This window comes from Ovis aries, chromosome 1, assembly GCF_016772045.2.
Source record: "Ovis aries strain OAR_USU_Benz2616 breed Rambouillet chromosome 1, ARS-UI_Ramb_v3.0, whole genome shotgun sequence".
In the NCBI taxonomy this organism is placed as follows: domain Eukaryota; kingdom Metazoa; phylum Chordata; class Mammalia; order Artiodactyla; family Bovidae; genus Ovis; species Ovis aries.
In genome coordinates, this window is record NC_056054.1 from 101,615,253 (window position 1) to 101,628,773 (window position 13,521).

Sequence of the window (13,521 nt, forward strand, 5' to 3'; positions counted from 1 at the left end):
ACAATGCAAGGTGCTAAGAAATAAATAAGTTTGAGTTGTTCCGTGGCAAAATATAGCAAGTCTGAGTTTAATAAACATAGTAATCTGTTATGAAGTTATTTCTTAGACTCAAGTTTGTATCTTGTCATACAAGGTGAAGAACTCAAGTGCAGTCCGTGCGTCGCTCCTCCCCTGGGTCGTCTTAACTGAGTTTCCATATGAGCATGCATAAGCATTTATGGGATGTGTTCTCCTGAAAGCCTGGTGCCTGTGTACAGTTTGTACTGGCCACGTAATATTGCAACCTGAGACTTTAAAGACCTCCTGCTGCTGCTGCTGCTAAGTCGCTTCAGTCGTGTCCGACTCTGTGCGACCCCATAGACGGCAGCCCACCAGGCTCTCCCGTCCCTGGGATTCTCCAGGCAGGAACACTGGAGTGGGTTGCCATCTCCTTCTCCAATGCATGAAAGTGAAAAGGGAAAGTGAGGTCGCTCAGTCGTGTCCAACTCTTCGCGACCCCATGGACTACAGCCTACCAGGCTCCTCCGTCCATGGGATTTTCCAGGCAAGAGTACAGGAGTGGGGTGCCATTGCCTTCTCCTACGCCCCCCAAAAAGTTTGGATTTTACTCAGGTGTTAGTGTTGAGAGACGTTAGCCTAGACGGTGGTCGTGGTCAGCACACTGACACTTGTGCCTCAGATGGACCCCTCAGAGCCCGCGGGGCTTGACACCATTATGTATAATAGCTTAGCATGTTGAGAGGCCCAAGATTGGGCCCGATCACTACGATGTTTTGCCAGATAACTGTGAGACTTTCAGCCATTCACAAACTTCTCACTTTCAGTTTCTTTTTTGTAAATTGAGGATGTTAGGATTGCTTGCTATCAAGTAGAGTCTTGATGAAACATCACAAAGTTCTTAACAGATGAATAAGCTTTGTGGAAGTTCCTTTGCTCCCCACATACAGAGGATAGCTCATACCTTTGCCATAGTTTGTAATACCCAGGATGATCAAAATGGTTTTGTTTCTTACTTATTTACAAAGTTAGATTGAATCTCAAATTTGGATGGTTGAGAATAGAATGTATACAAGACTTGTTTTTTCTTTTTTCTCTCTGTGTCTTTTTTTACTCTCTTTCAAACAGTGAACGTGTGTAACTTATGTCTTGCCATTATTGAACTGACAAATAGAAGTTTCTGGGTTTGTGTTTGTCAATGTAATTTTTAATAATTTCACACAAGGTGGTATATGTGGAGGTCACTGTTTCTCAAAGTGTATTCCCCAGCTCAGTTACACAGGAATCGCTTGTGAAGCCTGCTTCAAGTGCGTAGTTCTGGACTCTACCTCACATATACTAAGCTAGAATCTCTAGGGGCAAGATCTAGAAATCTTTGTGAAGATTTTTACAGAAGTACCCTAATGAATCTGAAACTTCAGGTGCTTGAGAATTGCTGCCCTTGAAATTTGGGAGAGTTGGTTCTCATGGTTCCTCTCAGGCCTTGATTTCAATGTTAGATCTGGTTTGACCCTCCGCAGGAAGTTTGGGAGAACAGAGAGTTCTCCAGAATGGATCTCCATCCCTGTACCGAAAGTGTTTGCTCTGTTAAGTACTTTGTCTCTGCCTTAATAACTGCCCTATTTTGGTATTTACCTATCTTGCTGTACAGTGAATGTTTATAAAATGTCCTAGGCCATACCTGTCCTCTTCTCTTGCCTAATGTGGGGCCATCATCTAAGTGGTAGGCAAATCAGAGAAGCTAATTGAAGATACATATTTATTAAACATTTCATATGAAAGGAGAATGGACAGGGTAATTTTTGTTTGAAATTCAAACAGATACATAGTTACACCTTTAAGTAAATATGTTTGAAAACAAAGGCTAACTTCCCTTTTGGAAATTTTGATACATGTTAAATTTTAAATATTTCTTCTCTGTACTTTCTGCAAATCCTGGAATATAGAGATTGCCCTCTTAAAGCTGAGAAATACTACCTGACCTGATAATTTGGGGAAAATCTTGAGTTTCCCCAGTGACACTTTACCTTAATGGAGCCTTTAAAATTATTTTTTGTAGTTGTCAGATATTGGATACCTAATTATGTACTAAGTACTATGCTTATGTACTAAGTACTTTCAGAGATTACAAATAGCTATATGGTATAGATGCTATTTAATATTATTATTTCTGTTTCTCTGGAGGAGGAAACTAAGGCTCCTAGGTTTAGTAATTTGCTTCAGTTCAAATAACTTGCCCAAGATTGCGCATTTAGGAAGTGATGGGGCCAGGATTCAAGCCCAGGGCCTCTGGGCCCAGGAGCTGGCTCACTCTTCGGTGCACTGTCTCCTGTCTTGTCATAACCCCAGAAGAGTTCTTTCCTGTATCATCCACTGCCTGTCATATTTGCCAGAATGAAGTAGCCAGAGATTTCTTTTGATCATAGTGCCAGTAGAAGGGCTAGGCAGTTTATCGCTGCCTCAGGGAGGCTGATGATAAAGGGTGGTCAGTGGGGTAATGGAAGGAAGGAGACAGAGGGAGAATGACGCAAACGGGGATTTTGGCACTTCTGAATGGACACTGACCCCGTGTTCCTGCGCCCCTTTTGTAAGTTTCCACCTTTAAAGTGGTGGTGACTTTACCTGAGCAGACGTAACTGCAGAGTAGGGAAGGGAGCCTGTGGTGTGACTCCTTCCTGCCCCGGCCCTCAGGCCTCCCCAGACAGCCCCTGGCGGCAGCAGAGGAAGTGCTGGGCGCCGCCCCTCGGCACCAGGTTGTGCAGTCTTTTTTGTGCCTGTGTCTCTTCTCTTGGTGAGGCAGAGGGCAGCTCTCCAGCGTGTTCTAACTTCCTTACCCATCTAGTTGAAATCAGCTAGGGGGCTCCACCTTTGTCTTCTCTCTAACTCTCTCTGCACACACTCCCACTATGCCTGTTCTTCCTGTGTGACATGCAGATGGTGGTGTCACACAGATGCAAGACTGTCTGCTTGTGTCCCCTCAGTCTGTGAGGAAACCAGGTCAGAGTCCATGCGTCGTCTTTTGTTCTTACCATCTTCCCTCTGTTTCTCTCCCTCTTTCCTTCCCGCTCCTTCTCTTTTACGCTGTCCCCACTCAATTCCAAGTAGTGTTAAGGAAGAGAGAGGCTAGCCTTAACTGTGGAGGAAAAGAGTCAAAAGAGTTCAGAGACCTCTCTGGGGAGCATTGCACCTGTGAGGGTCACATAGGTCACTTGATTCGGGTCCAGATGCTTTTTAAGGAGACATATATGCTGGAGACCCAGGGGACAGTGGGGCTGAAGGGGACTAGTTGGTAATAGAGAAAAAGGATCAGAGGCCTACAAATTAAACCTGATTTGTAACCCTGGTTGTACCACTTATTATTGCGTATAACATTAAGCAGGTCTCATTATTCTGGGTTTCTATAAAGTGACTAACTTTTAAGTTTCCCTCAGCTTAAACCTTTTATGAATATGAGATTTGGGTGGTTTAATCCTCATCACTAAGATCACTCTTAACTTTTGATTGGAGAGGGCACGAGAAACATTAGTTCTCAGATTTTATTTTGTCACTTAGGTACAGTGAAAATAGAAGGCTGGACTGAGTGGCATTATGAGTTCCCTCCTCGGAGTCTTGGTTGCAGTCTCTCTTCTGGCTTCATTTATTTATCTTCTTTAAGTAGAGAAAGAGACAAGGGTTGAAGTATGGAGGTGAAAGTTAGAAGGAGGCTGAAAGATCATCCAGGAGTTCTGTCCCAGCTTAACAATGAATGTGAGCCCAGAGGCACGGTCTATAGGTTGTGAAGGTTTTCTTGGTTCTTATGTACTTTCTCAACAGCTCTTGAGGATGGTATAGTTCCAGAGTAGCACTGTTTCTCTTTCCCTTTTTTTTCCCCCTAGTACCTCAACATGCTAAGGACTTGTGAGGGCTACAATGAAATTATCTTCCCCCACTGTGCCTGCGACTCCAGGAGGAAGGGGCATGTTATCACAGCCATCAGCATCACGCACTTTAAATTGCATGCCTGCACTGAAGAAGGACAGCTGGAGGTGAGAGCCCACTGAGCACGCACCAGGAGGCCAGGGGGCAGGACCAGGAACACCGGGAATGCTTGGATGCTCACTTGCTATGTTTTAGTTCCTACTTGGGGTGGGGGAGAGTGAAATCAAAACTGTTTTGACTGGGATACCTAGGCTCTGGGTGCACACTGCTCCTCACCTTCACTGGCTGTTTACGTTGACTTTTATTCTTCTGTCCGTCTTTTCCATGAAATGCTATAGACATCTCTACATTTCTTTTCTGCTGCCTGGTTCAGAACCATCTTACCTAAGCTCCCCAGCATTCTCAAACTTATGCTCTCGATTGTTCAGAACCAGGTAATAGCATTTGAATGGGATGAGATGCAGCGATGGGATACAGATGAAGAAGGAATGGCCTTCTGTTTTGAATATGCACGAGGAGAGAAGAAGCCTCGATGGGTTAAAATCTTCACACCATATGTGAGTGATGGTTGGGGAAACATGCTTGGGGAAAGTAGATTGGGTTTAAAGTTCTCCGAAAGCTAAATGCATAAATGGAGCTGTAGGGATAACAGTCGAGATCTGAACCTGTTTGAATCGTAGATCCCCAGGTTCTTCTGTCTTTCCTTTAAGCCCTAGTAGGATTAGCAGTTGCACTTTCCTCTTGACTCACAGTTACCACTAGAAGGAGCCAGAGAACAGCAGATGAGCCAGGCCTGGGTTTTATGGAGTCTCTTAAGGTTTTTCTCAGGCTGAGCAAGTTTGGAAGGTGACTCTGGGTAGGAGTTCAAAGGGTGGTTTTGTGATGCCTGGTCTGGAGAAGGCAGTGAATGTTGCTTTGTCTTTTTTCAGTTTAATTACATGCATGAATGCTTCGAGAGGGTGTTCTGCGAGCTCAAGTGGAGAAAAGAGGTAATTCTAAGCAATCTTGAATTGACCTTTTCATCTTTGTTTGTTTGTTTAAAATGTACACTCCTTTATCCAAATACCTGGGGCCCTCATTTCCATCTTTCTAGGAATATTGGTTACAGACTGGTTATCCCACATGAGCCAGGATGCTCTTCTAGGAGTATTAGTTAGAGACTGGTCATCCCATGTGAGCCAGGGCACTCTTCTAGGAGTATTAGTTAGAGATCAGTCATCCCGCATGAGCCAGGACACTCCTCCAGGAGGATTAGTTAGAGACCGATCATCCCACATGAGCCAGGATGCTCTTCTAGGAGTATTAGTTAGAGACCAGTCATCCCACATGAGCCAGGATTCTCTTCTAGGAGTATTAGTTAGAGACCAGTCATCCCACATGAGCCAGGATACTTTTCCATTGAGGTCATTAGCCTTGGATGCTAAACCAGACTGTGCAAAAAAGCCCTGTTTCCCTTGTCAAGAGGGTGGCTGTTGGCCACAGGCTGTTCATCTCCTGTGACTTCATGGACCCTCCTTTGCCTGCCTTTTTATCAGTCGCCCTCCATGTTGTTCTGATGCAGAAGGGCAGTTGTACTTAGCTTTAGTCCTGACTAGATGAGATGTTGAAGCGCGTGTAGGGTAACCGAGAGTGTGTGTGTGTGTGTGTGTGTGTGTGTGTGTGTGGTGCTGCTGCTTTCCTGCTGTCTGTACCTGCTAGTGATGGAACAGAATTTAAAAGATTCTGAATAATTAGCTGCTTACTCTCCAAGAAGATGTTTTTGAGGTTCAGAAAGTAAAGTAAGGAATATGAACATTTATGTTCTTGGTTTTGTAGGAGGCACACAGGGCTCTGGGGATCAGATCTGGATTCTCTCCTAGCCATTTTTCTCTCTGTGATTCTGTTCAAATTGGCCTCCCTCGATGTCAGTTTTCTCATCTTTTCTTATCTGTGAGACTGAAAGACTGAGCCAGATAAGTAACATCCTGGGTCCCTTCCAGCTCTAAAAGGCTGTGACTCTTGGTGGAAAGTTGTGTCCAGTGAAGAGGCCCATCGTGTCAAGTCGAGTCATCCAGTCGTACATTTTCTGTGTGAGGGGTTGTCTCTGGATGGGAGGAGGTGAAGACACCTGAGGCTTCCCAGTAACTCTTGTCTTTTTTTCCTTTCAGAACATTTTCCAGATGGCGAGGTCACAGCAGAGGGATGTGGCCACCTAGCCTCTCATTACCCTGTTCCTTCTCTTCTCCCTCATCCTCTTATCCCTTCCATCTCCCCTGTCAGACAGAGTAACCATTAACACAAAAGAAGAGAAAAAGGAAAAAAGTCATTCTATTCAAAAGCCCTCAACTAAGTGTCATTAATAATCCCTCTGAGTTTCATATCTCTGTAATTGAGCTGGTAGAGAACAATAGACGGGTCAGCACCAGGAGTCAGCTGAGTTAAGACAGGAAAAGAAACAAGCCCAACCAATTCGCCAAAGGGATCTTTGTCCTTTCCTCTGGGCCTCATACCAACAGACTCTCCTTGTACCATATTTTTAGAACTGGAACTATGAACTCCATCCATTTGCACTGTTCAGACATATATATGTATGTATGTAAAAATTATATATACGCAAATTAGCTGCACGTATATACATATATATATTTCTTTTTAAATTTCATATTGATGGCAGTACCTTTTTTAGCTTGTGTTTTTACACACCTTTCACTAGAACTCATGATTTCTCTCTTGCTCTCTTTATTTTGAAACAAACTTTAAAAAGGAAAAAAAAAAATTTTACAGGGAAAAATACCTCTCCTCATGAAGGACTCGAAAAGTTTACAACCTGCTTGGGTTTTCCCCCTTTTTTGTATTGGATGAAGATTTTGGACCATGGGTTGCCATAGAGTCTGAGGAGCAAGGAGCATAGTTTCTTTTAGCTTCAAGAGGCTGCTGGGGAGGAGAAAGAAGTGTGTTTTTCAAGGGCAGTGGGGCTGCAGACCTGCAGGGAGCATCTGAAGACTTGGTGTGGTCTCTCTTGATTCCAAGACAACGTTCCTGGTCCGTTTCTTTCTCTTCCACTCATGGCTCTTAGCCACATTCCACATCTTCCTGCTTCCCATGGGCCCCCTGTGTGCTTCTCCTCAGCAGGCCAAGAATGAAGGGGAAGGGGGGCTCAGGAGGTTGATGCCCAGACCCCTGAAACACCTCATGGTCATGATTGCCCATTTCTCTGCTGTTTGTAAAGCAGGGATTGTGCTCGGGACCAGAGTCAAAGCTGATACCTTTAGGCACAAAGATTGGACTTAGGTAGGGGAGGAAAGAAGAAAGGCACTGTGTACGTAAGCTTCTTCCTACTCCGTTCCTGACCGGTTACACCGTAACTTAGGTTCTCTGTGACTTCCTTAAACAACCATGTTGGGGAAGGATCTGACCATATCCCCAAAGCCTTGGGGAAACTTGGAATGGGTCAGTGATCTGAGCCAAGCAAAACCATAACCCGTCTAAGCCAGCTGAGGACCCAGGAAAGAACAGTAGGAATATGGTTAATTTGGGTTGGATCTCAACTTTTAATTAAAAGGAGATTGAAGGAAAATATTTTTGCCCCTTAAAAGATCTCCTCATCTGACCTTGCAGTTAGACCTTTTGAGACCTAAGAACTGCATTCCTGGGTCTGGGGCCAGGGCTGACTGGGGGTTGAGAATGGTGCTCTCGCAAAGGCTGCCCTCCTGACGTGAGAGCAGCAGGAGCAACATTCTCAACCCCTAGGCTCCAAAGAGATGGTGTTGAGAGCTCTTAGTCAGGCTCTGCTGCATCTGAAACACGTCTTTGAGCCTCTTTTACTTTTTTCTTTCTCTGCCTTCTGCACAAAAGCCTTCACAGAGTGGCATCTTTTGCTTTGTCTAACTGGGAGGCAACCATAGTTGGCTGTAGTCACTGAGCAGTGTTGGGGTGGTTTGAAGTTTCTTTTTCTGTAACTTGTTTCTGCAGGTGGTTGTGAGGTGCTTTACTTTCTCTCTCACTCTGTTACCCTGGCAGGCACTTGCCCTGGGGGGTGTGGTATCATGTAGGACATCCTGTCTTTCCTCGCCTTCTCCAAACCAGGCGGGAACGCAGAGTGCAAACTGTAAGGAAGCTGTGTTTAAAGTCGCAGAGAGTGAGCCCTGCTTTGGAGGCTTTGGCACAGAATTTACTTCTTCTGGCATAAATGAATTTAATAATGAGCCAGAGGACCATGGGAAGAAGATATGTTGATTGCCCACTCCAAGGAGCTGAAGAGGTTTTTGGCCCCAGCTCTGTTCACACTTTAAGAATAGCAGTTTGCTCCTATTCTGTCAGAGTGGGAAAGGAATGAACAAATCCTGGAGTCCGTGGGAAGCCCAAAGGCTGCCCTCCAGATGTGAGAGCAGCGGGGGTGCTCGTAGTGTGTGGTGTTCCCTCCCTCCTGCCCTGACCTGGCACTCACTTGGCACTTGGAGATTGGGTGGGGCCCATTGGATGGTTAGCCTGTTGGGAGAATATGTTAAGGGCCAGCCCCTACTTGAGGCTGCCCCAGCTTGGGGAGAAGGGGAAGGAGGGAAGGCCCAGAGGAAGGCTTTCTCGGCTCTCCCGCTCACAGCAGGTGTCCTGGGATGGAGGCAGAGGTCTCGGGGGCTGTGCAGCTCCTAGGGTCAAGCTCTTCTTTGCATGAAGTAGTGTTCGTGTGATACCCTTTCCCTCTTAACTCTGCACTTCCTTTCTCGAATCCCTACTATCTTTCTCAGTCCTGGGTTCTGCTCAGGGAGGCTTCTCCACAGTCTTTTTTTTTGCAAATTGTCTCCAGGAAATGGAGAGGTCCCCCTGCACCCTGCTTTGCCTGCAGCAAAGCCAGCAGGATCGCCCTGGTCTTCTCCCCTTTCACCCCCACAGAGAGTTCCCATCCTCTTTGATAAAAGCTCAGAGTTGTCATGGGTCAGGAGAAAATGCAGGCCCTGAGAAGCCTATCTCTGTAGGAAGTTTACCTTGGCCTGTGCTTCGGGTTTTCTGCTCTCCATAGTTTAATTTTACTCCCCATTTTTCTCCCCTCCCCTTGCTCTAGGCCTAAGCTCAGCACAGGTGTGTGCTCAGGGCAGCTTCTAGGCCTGGACAGCTCTCAGGGAGGAATTAGGTAAATGTTCCACATCCCCATACCTGGCCCATCTGGTTTCATCCTTTGCCCAGGCCAGTAGCTTTGGGTCACTCCCTCTTGTACCTCCAAATCCAGTGCTTGGAGCAGCAGGATAGGGCTCTGATGGGAGGTGACACCTCTGTCTCTCATTTCAGAATTTGCCAACTCGGGGACCTGGCTCTGGAAGGCAGTTTTCTTAAAGGGGATGGCATCCTGGGTGACCCGAAGTCTCCAAACCTAGAGGGACAGCGGTGCCCTCCCTTCTGTTCTTGGTGTTCTCTGGATTGATTCAGCAGTAGAAACCACTTGGTCTGTTGGGCCCCAGCATACCCGCTATGTTCCTTCCAGATTCACGGTGTCACATTAGCTTCCCTTTGGAAGGGTGATGTGGTTGAATACTCAGAGAGGAGAGGTGGTGGGTGTGCGTCGTTAGTCCCCCACCTTCCGGTTTCACCTCCTGCCTTCTTCTTCCTCTAAACCTGAGCACGTCATGCCAAGGCTCACTCATATACACAGTGGCGTCAGCTCACTCCTCAGGAGTCATCTAGGATGTGTGGGAAGCTTAGGGTTGTGGGGAGGAACAGAATTGAAGAGGGGAGTGATGTGGGTGGAGGCACTGGCCAACTGCTAAACTTGGACACCAGTTTTATATCACGCCCCCTTTGTAAGCCAGTGAACTGGGCTTCAGTTTTCCCCAAACCATGCACACTTTTAATTTATTTGAGAGAAACTCTAATTGTATTTTCACTGCAGTATCTTGTATTTTTTATTTGTGATTTAGGAAATGTGAAGAGAAAATACACAGACACGTAATGGCTAACAATGTTTCTTTCATTCCTTGTTATAGAGCTAACCACTCTAAAATTGTTTGGTAATGTCACTTAGTGTAATTAATTGTAACATATTCTTTTAAATAAATTGATTTATTGATGAAACTATTCTCTGGTGTTCTTGACTACAATCCTTTGGGTTGTGTGGGAAGAGGTGAGGAAGAATGTTTGAGGTTTGAGTTTGGGTGATGCATCTGAAGATGGGGAGGAACGTGTAACTGGCTCTCCTGCACAACTAGTGAGGCGGATGTTTGAGAGCAGGAGTTGGGGAGAGGCGGAAGAAGGAGGAGAAAGGAGAAGCTGGGAGGCCCCTGGTCCACAGTTCGGTTTCCAGAAAGCTCCTTCTCCAGCTCTCAGGATTGGTTGTGCCAGTCCACTCGAGCTCCACGCTGACTCACAGGACGTCTCTCCCTCAGCCTGATGTAGAGTCTGGCAGAGCCCTTGGGACAGGTTTTAGCACTGTCCCCCTGGCCCAGCAACATGTATTTTCTTTTTCGCTTTTCAAGTAACAGGAAACTTCCCTCTGGAATCTGAACTGAAAGGTACATATCACCTCTCCTGAGTGCCAGCTCAGTCCTGTGTACTCCGGGTGATTGGAGTCCCTCACACATGTGGTCTTGCTTGTTTTTTGCTCTTGCAGAAGAATCTCAGGTGCTATGGACTGAGTACCTATACTTTAGAATCCCTGTTCTACTCTGTTAGTTTCTGGGCTGAATCTGTTCTGAAAATTTCAGTGTTTTTGTTTGGTTGGATGTTTTAAATTATTTTTATAAGCCCTCCTGTTTTATTTTTATAATCCCGAGCCACATGCTTTTGCTCCTTGATTAGAGTGCATGAGAGCAAGAAGTAGTTTGACATTTTGTTTGGCAGTTCGGGCAGAGACATTGCGTGGGTCTCTCACTCAGCCGCCAGTACTAAATAATTGAAATTTGGTACATATTAAAGTCCTTGATGCTGGGAAAGATTGAGGGCAGAAGGAGAAGAGGGCGTCAGGGGATAAGATGGCTGGCTGGCATCACCAATGCAATGGACATGAACTTAGGCAAACTTCTGAAAATGGTGAGGGACAGGGAGGCCTGGCATGCTGCAGTCCGTGGGGTTGCAGAGTCGGACACAACTGGGCAACTGAACAACAAGTACTACTGTGTTAATTGGGAAAAGCAGTTTTTTTATTTAATGAGGAATACAGGTAGAAGGTGGAACTCCAGAGTTAGAATAACAGAAGGTAAAGTCAAACTTTTACTGATTATCTGCTTTGTGCAGAGTGTTGTGTTAGATGCTGCAATAGATACAAAAGCAAAGTGAGGAACTCCACTAACTTTGAGGCTCCTGGAGGAATGGCCGTGATCCCCAGCTGTGGAAGGATTCAGTGGCAAAAGGACTAGAAAAGATGGGAGAAAGAGCTTTGGATGAAAGCAGTTAAATCTTGATGAAGAAAATGGTGTTTAAAGTGAACTGTTTAGAAGGAGCAGGATTTCAACAAGAAGGCATTCAGCAAACCTCGTTGAGCTGTTATGTGCCAACACTAGTAATTGGAATGAAAATACATGGGTTGGAGGCATTAAATACTTGTCTAGACAACAACAAACAGTTCTATTTGATTAGAATTTAAGGTGTGTATAGGACTAAAATGGAAGATAAGCCTCTGAAGAGCCTTGAATGCCAGGTAAAATCTCTACATTTTTTTTTAAAAAGAATTTCCCCAGTGATCCCCCGGTTAGGACTCCATGCTCTCATTGCTGAGGACCCAGGTTCAGACCCTGATTGGAGAACTAACAAACACCCCAGAAACCGCACAGCATGGCCAAAAAATAAAAAAGAGAAGTTTCATCTTTCATCAGCTGCAGTTGAGAAACTTTGATGTTGCAGAATACATACAGAGGGATCAGTTAGTAGGAGACTCTCTTGATTAGTAAGTGAATGCAGTAATAACTTGAAATGAGGGAAATGAATATGAAAAAACTATGGAAGGAAAGTCATTTATGATTTAGCATTCAACATTGAGTATCCTTGAGAGTAGTAAAAGATTCTCAAGGTTTCATGGCTCAGTGGCAAATGGATATATTTAAGATGTGAAACTTTGGGAAAGAAAATATTTTAGCTTTGGACCTGTTACAATTTAGGTGTGTGTGAGAAATCTAGATACAGGTGTCTGGCAGCTATTTCCTATTTACCGAGCACCTCCTAATGTTCTGGGCACTGATTAGGATGGTGGGGACATGGCAGATGAACAAGCCAGAGTAGATATCTGTGAATGAATTTGTAGAAGATGGATGACTTCTCTGGAGAACAGGAGGGGAGATGTGGAGATGGGTGGGGAGGAAACTAGATCTCCGGTGGGTGAGGAGAACCAGGACAGTGCTGATGGCAGTGAGATGGAGAAACAGACATGAGTGAGAGCGAGCCGGTAGGGCTTTGCAGTTGGGTTGGATCTGAGACATGAGAGCAACGGTGTGATTGCAGTTTGGGCCGGGCCAGTTCACAGTGAGGCTCTACTGGTAAGGAGGACGGAGGGAGGAAAGGCACCACCGAAACGGAGTTCAGGAGAAACAGCAGGTTAGAAACGTATCCGGCCGTCATCATCTTTGAGTAAAGAGAAGATGCAACCCCATTTATGAGGAGCAAGAGGAAGCTGACTTATCAGGAAGATAGACTGAAAGAGGAGCCAGAGAGGGGAGAATCTAACAGCTGGGAGCTTGAGCCAGGGCTGCTCAAGTTCTCAAATTTGGAAAAGGGAATGAAGTTTGCTTGGCCAAGCGTGAGAATTGCTTCAGTCACAAACTCAAGCGGCCAAGGCTGTGAAAGCCTTGGAAATTTTAGCAGGAGAATGAAAAGACATTGGAGAGCCTGAAAATCATAGAGGGACTCAAGCTACTGAAGAGTCCAACCCTAAAGAAGCGAGACACCTTGTATTACATTCATATATTTTAAAGATCTGAAAATACAGACGGGATGGGAATGCACTGAAGGAGTGGTGGGACTTTTCCCTTACCGCATACCACAGGCCCCTCCCAACTGAGGATATTTTCCTAAATGTCTTTTTATCTCTAAAACTAGAAGGCTTCCCCAATCCCTGCTACTAACCTGTCCGCTCCACTCTTCCGCCTTATTTTCCTTCTCTCTTCTCTTCATGCTGCCATAAACATTTGAACAGTAACTTGATTATTTTAGAAGAAACGAATGCTGCTTCCTCTTGTTTGGCTTGAAGGTAAGTGATCCTGTTATCATCATTTCCTGTTTCTTCTGCATTTTTTTTACTGAGGCCTCTTCTGCTCAGAAGAGAGGTTAGTGAACTTCATTAGCTAACAGAACTACCTCTTCTTTAGACCTTTCCTGCTATGTTTGAAGCAGTATGATGTCTGAAAAATCTGTGTTCATACAAGTTAGGAGCCCCCTTTTCGGTTTCAGGTGGCCTCCTTTGTTTTGCCATCAAAGGGCCTGGAGAATCTTGGTCCAGATGCTCTGATTCCTCAGAAGAACCCTGTGTCTTCTTCATCCCCATCATTCAACCTGACTTGCCTAATGCTTCTCTGGAGAAAAACTGGCTGCAGCCTTGAGGGAGGCAGGACAGCACCAAGCAGTGACAAGCAATGAATGCTGCCTTCCCTGTTTGTGTGAAGGGAAAGATGCCAGGAAGGGGACCTTCCTAGTCCCCCCAGTCCCCAAATC

At 45.4% G+C, this 13,521-nt stretch overlaps 1 protein-coding gene across 3 annotated transcripts in view; it reads left to right on the plus strand.

Annotated features, from left to right (window-relative positions):
* The window catches only part of SNX27 (sorting nexin 27), an 84,016-nt gene extending 74,056 nt beyond the window's left edge, over nucleotides 1–9,960 (plus strand). Inside the window, exons 9-12 of one of the 3 annotated variants that reach the window (XM_015092244.3) lie at nucleotides 3,873–4,022; nucleotides 4,344–4,472; nucleotides 4,845–4,904; nucleotides 6,063–9,960. In XM_015092244.3, the coding sequence (XP_014947730.2) occupies nucleotides 3,873–4,022; nucleotides 4,344–4,472; nucleotides 4,845–4,904; nucleotides 6,063–6,110 (387 nt within the window). In that variant the 3' untranslated portion in view covers nucleotides 6,111–9,960. Of the gene's footprint in view, nucleotides 1–3,872; nucleotides 4,023–4,343; nucleotides 4,473–4,844 lie in introns of all 3 variants that reach the window. The other 2 variants (XM_027974942.2, XM_060414236.1) reach the window with 2 other exon arrangements.
* The last annotated feature ends 3,561 nt before the right edge of the window (nucleotides 9,961–13,521 follow it).